At 42.7% G+C, this 12,050-nt stretch overlaps 1 protein-coding gene across 1 annotated transcript; it reads right to left on the bottom strand.

Moving 5' to 3' along the window:
- Positions 1-4,233: 4,233 nt before the first annotated feature.
- LOC147430654 (Ribosomal protein L20) lies at positions 4,234-5,023 on the bottom strand. Its single transcript, XM_086494436.1, has 2 exons — positions 4,774-5,023; positions 4,234-4,664 (listed from the first exon to the last, which is right to left on the bottom strand). The coding sequence occupies exons 1-2, from the start codon at positions 4,957-4,959 to the stop codon at positions 4,470-4,472; spliced, it is 381 nt and encodes a 126-aa protein (XP_086350562.1). The 5' UTR covers positions 4,960-5,023; the 3' UTR covers positions 4,234-4,469.
- Between the last annotated feature and the right edge of the window lie 7,027 nt (positions 5,024-12,050).

Raw genomic sequence — 12,050 nt, 5'->3', positions numbered from 1 at the left:
CATACACCATCAAGTGCTAGCTCTATAGCATCATCAATCTTCTATTTTATCTGCATGGCTTTCGCTTTTTGCAAACATCCCTGAACTAATTCCAACATTTTTGGAAAATTTGCAGCTGCTAAATTTTTATCAAATCCATTGGAATTGAATCATCAAAAAACTGCTTCAATTGTTCTAGCATCTCCATCTTTACCTCCCACCCCGGCTCGGTTTCACATCGGGTTCACCAAAGATGTCGGGGGATATGTGTTTGAAACATGAGCTAGGAAGGCATGGGGCCTCTAGTTGTGAGAGGTGTGAAAGAGAGAGAGCGAGAACAATAGATGCAAATGGCTATGGTAATCACCGTAATCTTCAATTAATTAAGTCAACCTTTAAGTACAACTTAATCCTTAGCCAAGGTGGGATGTTAGCAGCACCGTCACTCAGATTATCTGAAAACTAGAAGTTTAAGCTTCCTTAACAAGATTAAATGGGACGTTAGCGGCTCCGAGACTTATCATGATGATTAATCAATTTTAAGTTGATGACGATGATAATTCTCTTCCATGTTGGTCTTCTCGCTTTAATTGCCTCTTGGATTCTGCAAACCTTCTCTTTTTATGTTGATCGTTTCCTACTTTAATAGCTTTCTCTGTCCTACTGCCTCAATTACCAATAATAAGCTATAAACTTCTGCTTTAATTGTCTTCAGGCTCTAAGTGCCCTTGATAATTTCTCTTATGGAGCTCGTTAGAGTGGGCTTACTTGCTCCTTATGGGATGAGAGAGAGTCTGATTTCTCTTCCTTAAGTTTTTAGAGAGAGAGAGAACCTCCTTCCTTGATTAGATCCCGAGAGCAAGAGAGAAATAACCTCCTTGATGTCAAAAGCAAGAGAGGAAGCACTTTTCTCCCTTGCTTATGCAATCCCTTCTTCTTCCAATAGTCATGCTCTCCCTTCCTTGCTTCTTACTGCCGTTATCTCCTCAGAGAGAGAGAGAGAGAGAGAGAGAGAGAGAGAGAGAGAGAGAGAGAGAGAGAGAGAGAGAGAGTGAGAGTAAGTATGTAAACAATGGGGGCTTACCCCTATTGCATACACTTATGTGCCTTGAAAACCCCCTTCCATACACTCACATGATACCATTGGAACATACATAGTGCATCCTTCGAGGTCATGATATATCCCTGGAATGTAGGATTTCCTTCTCCCAAGTCAAGTACACCTACCCATCATCTATGATGTCACTATGCAGCTTGTCAATCAACCCCTATATAGAAGGCACCAATCTCCTCCCTTTTTTAAAATGGAAAATTTTATCTTTATGTCAAAATACATGAGATACTAAGAGATTGGTGAGAACTAGTGTTAAAAGGACAAAAGCGTCTACGCTATGCTACCTATGCTTGGAAAATGGAGGTCGAAATGAGCACAAATGAAAACTTTGAGAGCATTTAGTTGTTCCCCCCTCCCTCACCAAACATCACCTTGATCTACAAAAATGAGGCAAGGGGTGTTGGTGACAATGTTGCCTATGATACTAAAGCTTGCAATGATAAAATTGGTTGGTTTCACGTTTGCATGAATGAGGATAACCAAAGTTTGGAGAAGGAGAATCTCAAATGGTACACAACACAGGATGTTGTATTACTACCTGGGGCTATGGTTGTATGCACAAGACGACGTAAAAATACCTCATCATGGGAGGGAAAAGGACCTAGGAGGGTGGTCCCAAGCGTGTCCATACATATCACTACCATATCATGATAGTATGCGGCGTATAACACAGTAAACAAAATTATTGTCAAAAATATATTTCGAGTGCCACAATTGAATATTTTTTTCAACAAGACACAAAGTTCATTGTACTTTATCAAGATTAACCTTAAAAGTGGCTATCACCACATCTGTATTGTTGTGAAAGACATTCATAAGCCCATATTTAGGACTACATTCGGTCTTCATGAATATCAAGTGATGCCTGTTGGACTCACGAAATCACCAAAAACATTCAATAAGGTGATGAACCTAAATTTTCATAAGCGTCAAGCTTACACATGAGTATTCTTTCATAATATTATCATAAACTCCAAGGCTCTTAAACAAAATAGAATCTCTCAAAGAAAATTTTGCAAGATTTTTGTAAGCATAAGCTCTACATTAAAAGTAAAAACAAATTTTTTTGGCAAGAAATTCATAAAATGGTACCCTTTTGGACCCTTAGAAATTCAAAAGTGGTAGAGAAGTGGCTTGACCCAAGAGCTTAGAAGTTTCATAGAGTTATCCGTGGAAAATCACATGAGGTGGGTAAGTTTTTATTTGCAATTTTCACTTAGTAGTTAATGCACTCTCTTGTAGACCTATGGAAAATGTTATACACATATCGTATCATAGTGATCTTAATGAGTACTTGGAGTGATCACTCATCAAAAGCTCTCCGTATCATGTGCATTCAAGAGATTATTAATAATATTACAATATACATCTTCTTCTTCTTCTCTCTCTCTCTCTCTCTCTCTCTCTCTCTCTCTCTCTCTCTCTCCTGGTGAAGCAAATTGCCGTGTGATGGGAATAAAGCGGTGTAAAGGGACTAAAGCTAATGGGAACCCTTTGCAACACATTGACGGTCCATGGGAAACTAGAGTGGCAGAGAGCTGCAACAAGAGTTTTCAAGGACAGAAGAGTATCGAGAGTGAGGAGATGCACTGAGAGGGAAAGATATCACCACACAACTTATGCACCTGGAAATCTTAGATGCAAGCCAAGACGAAAACGAAAATGTAAACTACAAACAAGCCAAGAGAAAATGTAGGCAACCCTCTCTTGAAGGGGGGCTTTATAGGACAACATGGATGAGAGAGAGAGAGAGAGAGAGAGAGAGAGAGAGAGAGAGACTACTAGTTCAACATGCAGATTGGAAATTCTCCTTTCTATCTAGTGAAACAACAGAAGAAGAAGAAGAGAATTTTAACGTCGTAGGAATCTATCCCAAGAGACCTCAAAGATCTATCCTACGAGAGTTGAACTCAAGGCATAACCAATCTACCACACTTGGGTGATAGAAAGAGAGAATGTGTGTAGATGCTCCTGTCTTTCTTTTTTCAAAATGGGTATCACATTCTCATTCAATCGCATAAGTTTCCCTATGTTGCTTCCCCAGTCTTGCCACTCTTATCTTGGCCACTAGTTCCCTTTTGCAAGAGGCTTGAAAGGAATATTTTCAACTTTCAAGAGAACTTTCTTCAACTAAGTAGGAAAAAGACAATTACCATGAAGCTTGAATCAATTTTTAGGTGACTAAAGTCTTACCTTGTTTCCTCGATAATTTGAAATCCCATGGTGCACACATGGATACATCCTTTTCAATATACAAAGACTTTGAAGAGGAAAAAGACTTTGATTATCAAAGTAGTGAAAAATCCTGAGACGTGAGGACTAAGGGAGAGATACCAAACATCACAAGTGAGGGAGTAGCATTGCTCTCTTTTTTGCCTCGTGTTGTGAGCTTAAACGGCCTTATCATTGAGACACACGCACGCCAATAGCACCAATAGATTCACATATCTTGCCAATTTCATCTTCAAATACTACACAAGCAACTTCACCCTCTTGTACTAGGATTGGAGATTGAAGGCCTCTGTTTCCCTTAAGAAAGTCCTCCCCCTCTTTTCTTGAAGACCCTTGGTGTAGCTCTCTACCTTGTGAGCACCCAAACCAGCCAAATCCATAGGTCCTCAACAACATGATCCAAGAGACCTTGCTAGGGTTACCATACTAGGGATGATGTAGATAAACATTGACCTCACCCCATAGCTCTGTGTGTGCGTGCATGCTTGTGTGTAGGAGGCGTCCATTTTGTTTGTTTTTTTTTTTTTTTTGGGGGGGGGGGGGGGGGGGGGGGGGGGGGGGGGGGGCGATTATCACACATCTTAAGACATGGAGCTTCCTAGCACAAACATAAAGAAAGGAAGCCAACATGTGTATCAAGCCAAGACCAAGAGCTATGTCCCCAAAGTGACGCTCACAACCTCTTCATTGCATTCAATGCCCTTCAAAAGGTAGTACACAATTCAATACACCTCAACCAAAAAAATCGGTCAGCTTGAGTTCGAGTTCTAATTCATCAGTTAGTGAAATAATTTCTCCAACATAGGCTGAATAACCATGCCATTCTACATGACTCCCACAGGCTATTTCACATGTCAAAACTATAGCACGTGGACATTGAACACAACTCAAACAAGAACAGAGAAATATCGGCACAAGTTGCTATTTGAGTAACAAGGATAAAAGAAGCACCATAGAGTTAAGGGAGCCATATTAGTTTTCATGAAATGTCTGCTCACTGTAAGGTGGACACGTGCTGCCACACATACTGCCATCAACCTGCCGAATCGGACATCAAAGAATCTCTGCAAAAGCAATCGATCGACAGAAAAAGTCCGAACATCGACAGAATGCTTAGAGTTCTTCGCTCCACATTAAGATTCAGTTATTGAGCACCCATAGACGTTTTGTCAGGCACAAGCAATTGTTTTGGCTTGCATTGCTTCTGAAATACAGTCTTGGCGACATCCACCAGCGCCTTGAAGCTGTAAGGTTCGTGCATTGCAATCTCAGAGAGAACCTTCCTGTTGAGCTGGATATTCTCAGTATTAAGCCCATGCATGAATTGGCCATACTTGACCTGAAAAACGGCAGGACTGGCATCTCTCTCTCTCTCTCTCTCTCTCTCTCTCTCTCTCTCTCTCTCTCTCACACACACACACACACACACAAACGTTGAGAATACACACCCCATGCAAGCGAGTTCCTGCATTGATGCGCTGGATCCAGAGGCCGCGCATGTCGCGCTTCTTGTTGCGTCGATCGCGATACGCATACTGCAGGGCCTTCTCGACGCGTTCCCTTGCAACCCTGATGCAGTTCTTCGCCCGCCCTCTGAAGCCCTTGGCCAATTTGAAGATCTTGTCCTTGTTCATCCCGTCTCAAGGTGCAGAAACCCTGCACGGCGTCGGCTAAACCCTACAGCAGAGAAAGAGGAAATTTTTTACAAAGTTCTTCCAACGCATACTCCAAGGGGAATTAACGGCCAAAAAGCCCACAAAAAAAAAAAAAAAAACACCAAGGGGAACTAGTCTTGCTTGGTGGGCCTTGCTTAACAATATAATTAAACAAACATGATTTTGATAAGCCTGGTCTGGGAAAAACGAGGACATATATAGTGTGGCATCAATTATTTAGGACTAAAGTAAAGATACACAAGGTGCATTCACTATCGTAGTACATTATATCCACTAGCTCGCATGCCCCGCCTACCGGCGGGCCTCGCTCGCTCTTACCACGTCACTCTGTATGTGTTTGTGTGTGTGTGTGCATCTTTACACATTTCTCCATGACACACACACGATCGATACTTTCTATCTTTGGCCCCTTTAAACTACTCATGGTACATATAACCCCTTCTGCACAGAGAAAGAGAGAGAGAGAGAGAGAGAGAGAGAGAGAGAGAGAGTACATTACCATTACTCATTTCATTGTTGTCTCTCTCTTTATCTCACTCTCCTATAATCTTATTCACTTTGGTCTTTTTCTTCTCTCTCTCTCCCTCCCTCTCCCTCCTCTCTCTCTCTCTCTCTCTCTCTTTGTTTGTGTGTGGTTGTGTAGCACCCACGTATGTATCTGTGAGTACCTTTCAAACTCAGTTCATTTTCAACTCTTTGTCTCTCTATGGGTGTTTGTGTGTGTTCTCTCTCTCTCTCTCTCTCTCTCTCTCTCTCTCTCTCTTCTCTCTCTCTCTCTCTCTCTCTCTATGCTTAGTTCACGCCTACTTGTTTAAGATCCCATAGTACTTTTATCTTTTCATCTTATCATTTTGTCATTTCATTTTGTTACTCTGACTTTGTATCAGATTCACCACATTGTATCCCTGTGGTCTCATAGGTCATTTTGGCCTTTTGAAGACATTAATATACCATTTCATTTCATTTTATTTCTCTCTCGATCAAGCACAGGAGCTACGGAGATCCAGACGGCTACGTAGCTATGGGGCCACATAGCAAAGAGTACAACAGAGGATTTGAGCCATACTCTTTCGATATGTAGAGTGCAAATGAGGATAGATTCTAGTAGTAGTAGTAGTAGTATTTTTGTTCTAGTCTTTTAGCACCCAGACATGGTATCAGATTCACAGTTTTGTAACATTTGGACTCATAGTTGATTTTGGCCTTTTGAAGACGTTAATATAACATCTCATTTCATACGACTTCGTTCGCTCTCTCTCTCTATCTTCACATTTTTTGTAACAGTTTGGTCTCATAGGTTATTTTGGCCTTTTGACCTAATTTACAATAGTTTAGGTCAAAACGTTCACAATTGCAACAAATTGGTCTCATATATTATTTTGGCCTTTTGAAAACATTTGTATAACATTTCATTTCAATTCATTTCTTTCTCTCTATCTTCACAATTATCTAACAGTTTGGTTGCATAGGACTTTTAGCCTTTTGAAGACGTTAATATCATTTCATTTCTTTTTCTCTATCTCGTATTTTTTTGGATTATGGATTATTTTAATTTACCATTTCCGGTCACTTGTCAACTCTCTCTCTCTCTCTCTCTCTCTCTCTCTCTCTCTCTCTCTCTCTCTCTGGTCTCATAGATTATTTTGGCCTTTTAAAACGTTAATATAACATTTTTGAGCCATACTCTCTCGATATCTAGAGTGCAAATAAGGATGGATTCTAGTAGTAGCAATAGTATTTTCTAGTCTTTTAGCACCCAGACATGGTATCAGATTCAATGTTTTGTAACAGTTTGGACTCATAGTTGATTTTGACCTTTTGAAGACATTAATATAACATCTCATTTCATTCGGCTTCTCTCTCTCTCTCTCTCTCTCTCTCTCTCTCTCTCTCTCTCTCTCTCTCTCTCTATCTATCTATCTATCTATCTATCTTCACATTTTTTTGTAACAGTTTGGTCTCATAGGTTATTTTGGCCTTTTGACCTAATTTACATAAGTTTAGGTCAAAACATTCACAATTTTGTAACAAATTGGTCTCATAGATCATATCTTCACAATTATGTAACAGTTTGGTCTCAGAGGACTTTTAGCCTTTTGAAGACGTTAATATCATTTCATTTCTATCTCTCTATATTTTAATTTACCATTTCCATTACATTAACCTAACTTACTAAGCATCTCTCTCTCTCTCTCTCTCTCTCTCTCTCTCTCTCTCTCTCTCTCTCTCTCTCTCTCTCTCTCTCTCACTCACTCACTCTCAAATAATCAACAAATCAAATAATTAGAATGAAATAAAAATTAGCCAACACATTTTACCTGGCTGCTCTACCTGATTGAACTGCCTCACCACAGCACGACTCCACTCTCCTTGGCTTGCACACTTGCTGCCTACAATAAAAATATAGATTTTTAAGTTACATTCGGACGATGTTTAGGTGGAGAGAGAGAGAGAGAGAGAGAGAGAGAGAGAGAGAGAGTTTTGCTGCGGTGTCTAGTGCATGGTAGCGCGAGGAACGGCTCACTGCACCCTAATTTCTTGGCAGGAGCTTCCGTCATGCAGCGTGCGCGAGGAGACGTCGGCAGTCGTTTCCGGCATACAACCTCTCAAGTCCAAGAGGTAGAGAGAGAGAGCTCTCTACCATATTGCATGTGTGGCGGTGGCGCCTCTCTGCAGCCTGCCCATGGCGGTTCTAGGTACTATCATAATATCTCCCCTGCTCCTCTCTCTCTCTCTCTCGCCATGGATATTTCAGCTCAACACCTCGCTCTCTCTTCTTCCCTCATCAGGCATAACCCCGCCATCTTTTCTCAGCTACAGTACCAGCTCCAGGCCCTCATCTCCCCTGCCTTTCGCAGAGCAGCAAGCAAGCGAGCCGCCGCCCCCGCCTTGGTACTCAGCTCGGCCCGGGGTGTCGGCCTGTGCCTACCTCATCTCCCATCAGCGCAGCACTTAAAGAAACCGGATTTTCAGCTACAGTACCAGCTCCCAGGCCCTCTTCTCCTCTGCCTTTCGCAGAGCTGCAAGCAAGCGAGCCGGTGCCCCCCGCCTTGGTACTCTCGGCCGAGGGCTAGGACTGTGCCTGCCTCATCTCCCATCAGCTCAGCACTCCATGAAACCGGAGGCGACAACAGCAACAATGCCGACCCTGTGGAGCTGAATGGCGCGCTTGATCAGCGGCAGCTCTTGCTGGGGTCAAGCTCGCTTGGCATGGCAGGACTGCAATCTGCAGTGGCGGAGCTCGACGTGCCGAAGCCGTTCAGGGCGAGAGAGAAGAGCGACAACAGCAGCAATGCCGACCCTGTGGAGCTGAATGGCGCGCTTGATCGGCGGCAGATCTTGTTGGGGTCAAGCTCTCTTGGCATGGCAGGACTGCCATCTGTAGTGGCGGAGCTCGAAGTGCCAAAGCCGCTCAAGGCGAGAGAGAGAGAGAGAGAGAGAGAGAGAGAGAGAGAGGAGAGAGAGAGAGAGAGAGAGAGAGAGAGAGAGAGAGAGAGAGAGAGAGAGAGAGAGAGAGAGAGAGAGAGAGAGATAGAGATAGAGATAAGAGAGAGAGATAGCGTCTGCATGCCGTGGCAGGAGCAAGACGGAGAGAGACGCCGCTGCCGCCAGATGCTGACCCGTCTTGAGAGGTGACATGAAAGCTACCTACGACGAAGCAGACGAAAGCTGCCTATGACGAAGCTTTGACTTGAAAGCTGCCTACCCCGATAAAAAGCTGTCGTGTGGAGGGACAATGGCGTGAAGGGGGGGGGGGGGGGGGGGAGGTGGGGGAGGTAGTGAGAGATGCAGACATATACAAGCTCTCGATCCTCTTCTGCGTCTTCTTCTTCCTCTCTCTCTCTCTCTCTCTCTCTCTCTCTCTCTCTCTCTCTCTCTCTCTCTCTCTCTCACACACACACACACACACACACACACAGCAGGGAATGAACTGTGCTAATTCTCTCGCTTGTACTTCACTCAGAGAAGAAATATCTACTGAGAGTCGGAGGTTCCCAGCATCATACTTCAATGTACTTGAATGTATGCAGAGCCTCCCCCCAGCGCAAGGCGCCGCCACTTTTTTTTTCGTCCTTAGCTGAAGCTTGCAGAAATCGACACGTGGCGCAGGTAAGCCTTCCGCCATAGTATGTTAGTAGATTGGCTAGCAATTGTATGCAAAGACTTGTGTCTCTAATTAATATGTGCAGATGCTAATCGACATTGAGTGTATAGTTATGAAGACAACATGCAGGTAAACCAAACTAAAGGAAGCAATGTGCAAAATTCTAAAACAAGCAAGTGGATAAAGCATCAATGAACTACAATAAGAAATAGAGTGCTTTACTGACTTGTAATGATGTATAGGTATGTTTCGATTGTCCAAATTGTAGGCCGATATTTGAGTGAAGCTACAAAAAAGCAATGTGAATAGTTAAACATTTCGCCTTGCAATGAAGGGTCACAGACTGAAAATGCAAAATATACGGTGCACATCATGCAGAAGTGCCGTACAAAAGTATGGTGGAGAGTTGGCACTATGGTCTCTCCAAAAATTATAAGAAACGGAAGACATGCCGTGCCCCGTAGCATTTATGTGTTGCGCCAAGCAAACGCATAGCCATGGAGAATTGGATGCAGATAACCGACCTTGCAGTGTTGTCAAGTTGAAGACATGCGTGTGCAATCGAAACATCCATTGTTGTGAATATATATCGTCTCTGTCAGACACTAAACACGTGTTAAGACCGCCGTTGCATTAATTCACATGGAAGAAGTGCACAACATCCAGTTGATGAGCGCAAGTAAACTTGACGACAAAAAGAACCTTCCACCCAATGGACAGTAAATGCCAAGCTAAATGAATGACCTGGAAAGGAGAAAATACCCAAGCAGAAAACATCGTCATCTTTCAAACACAAAATTTAGAAATCGAGATGTGCATAATTATATCAGAATGAACGATAATAAGACTCTAATAGTGTGATTAAAAGTGATCGTGTCAAAATAAGAGTCAAGGGTACGAAGAAGAAGATGGAAGTGAAGCTTTAAGAGCATAAAGTAATCCGGAGAGACCCTCCTAGGCGATCATTCAAAAGACTATAGCTAGAAGAAGAATTAGAAAATTTAGCATCAAAGGTAATTATGCCATTGACCTCAAAGATCTATTCGATGAGTCGTGAAGGAGCTTGATGGAGTGGGAGAATGGACCTTCTGAATCTGCAGAAAACATGTCATCAAGTCAAGGTGTAGAGATTGAGTAACAACTCTACGATGACCCTAAGAAGAAGAAACAGATTTTTTTTGTTCTTTATTTTTTATTTTGATGCAGTTTTCTTTTGCTTTTATGGCATGCAAAACAACCCCAAAAAACAAATTACAAAAAGATAATGAGACTTGCGCAAGAGCCATGGCGGGAATTGTAAACAACTCCCATCATCAAGCGACCTCAGCAAGAGCGAGCAACGATAGAAAATTGCTACTTGACAGTTGTCGTGAGCAGTTGAAGTCGCAGCAGAGCTCGTAGGACTATTGTAGGGCCGATCCCAAGCTCGACGACCACATCAATAGAATTAAACACAGCAACTCGACTTCACCATGAACTGCAATATGCTAGACGCTTGCTCTCATGAGGAGCATGCCACATCTAGAATACATGTCAGTCAGGGCAATGCCAAGCACACAGCCCTTGTGTAGTTCAAGATGTAAGCATATCCTTGAAGACCAAAGCATATGTGATTTCATTCGGAGAGACGCTCTCACTTTGCATCTGGAGAAAACAACCGAGAGCTTCCTGGTCATGCCCTGTTCCACATGTCTTGTAATCAGTCTGTTCCAAGAGTTGATGTCCTACACAAGAAGCTCCTCAACCAGTTTTTGTGCTTTCTGAAGTACACCATATTTGACATACATGGCAATAAGGCTATGCCAAGCACAACTTGTTTTTTCAGCAAGCGTCTTGCATAGTGTCACATGCCTTCAAAACAAAATAATAGGTGATTGCATCTAGAGAGATTCGCTCGCTGCACATTTACTAAAAACATCCAAGGGATTCCTAACCCTGCAACATTTGGCATACATGTCGACCAAGGCAGTGCCATGACTAGCAATATTGTCATGAGTTCTTTTGTCCATCTTAGCGTCTTCCAAATTTCCACAGGTTTTCAAGATGTAAGAATAGGTTATTGCATCTAGAGAGATGCACTCGCTTTACATTAGCTCAAAACAGCCCATAACTTCTTGGCCCCGCTCCTGTTTAGCGTATCCAATAATTTGTGCATTCTTAGACTTAATATTCTGCGACGGCAGCTCCTCAAGAACTTTTTGTGCTTTTTGAATCACAGTCTGGCATACATGTCAATCAAGGCAGTACCAAGCACGGAGCCCCTCTCACAATATTATCATTGCCTATATTGGAGTCCTGCGTAGGGCCACGTGCCTTCAAGACGCAAGCATAGGTGATTACATCTCGAGAAATTCCGTTGTTTTGCATCCGCTAGAAATAGCCGAGAGCTTGGCGACCTTGTCCTTGTTGGGAATATCCCGCAAACAATGTGTTCCAAGAGACAACATTCCGGAGAGGAAGCTCTTTAAGAACTTTTTTGAGCTTTTTGAAGTATTTGGCATACATTTCAACCAAGGCTTTTCCAAGCACGTAGTCTTTTTTTAACATCCCTTGCCATAAAATATCATCGTGAATTCCTTTCCCCATATCAGCATCTTGTGTAATGCCACATGTCTTAAGATGCAAGTGTAGGTCGTTGCAGTTGGAGAAATGTCATCTCTTTGCATCTGCTGAAAACACCCCAGAGCTTCTTGGAGCTTCCTGGCCATGTCGTTGTTGGGCATATCCCACAATCAATGCATTCCAAGAGACGATGTTCCAGACAAAAAGCTCCTAAAGCAAGTTTGGATGAGTACGTGTGGGGTTTGACCATTTTGCACATGCCCGTCAATGTTTGGATTGATCATCGACATCAAGTTGTGGTGGTTAATCCATGTCTACTGATTGAAGAAACTGCTCCACGGAGAATGACATAGGTTACATGATATCTAGCAGAAACAGGGTA

This window comes from Adiantum capillus-veneris, chromosome 21, assembly GCF_014529385.1.
Source record: "Adiantum capillus-veneris isolate H3 chromosome 21, ASM1452938v2, whole genome shotgun sequence".
Taxonomy (NCBI): domain Eukaryota; kingdom Viridiplantae; phylum Streptophyta; class Polypodiopsida; order Polypodiales; family Pteridaceae; genus Adiantum; species Adiantum capillus-veneris.
Note: the sequence above shows the minus strand (reverse complement) of the source record. Positions and strands in the feature narration are given on the sequence as shown.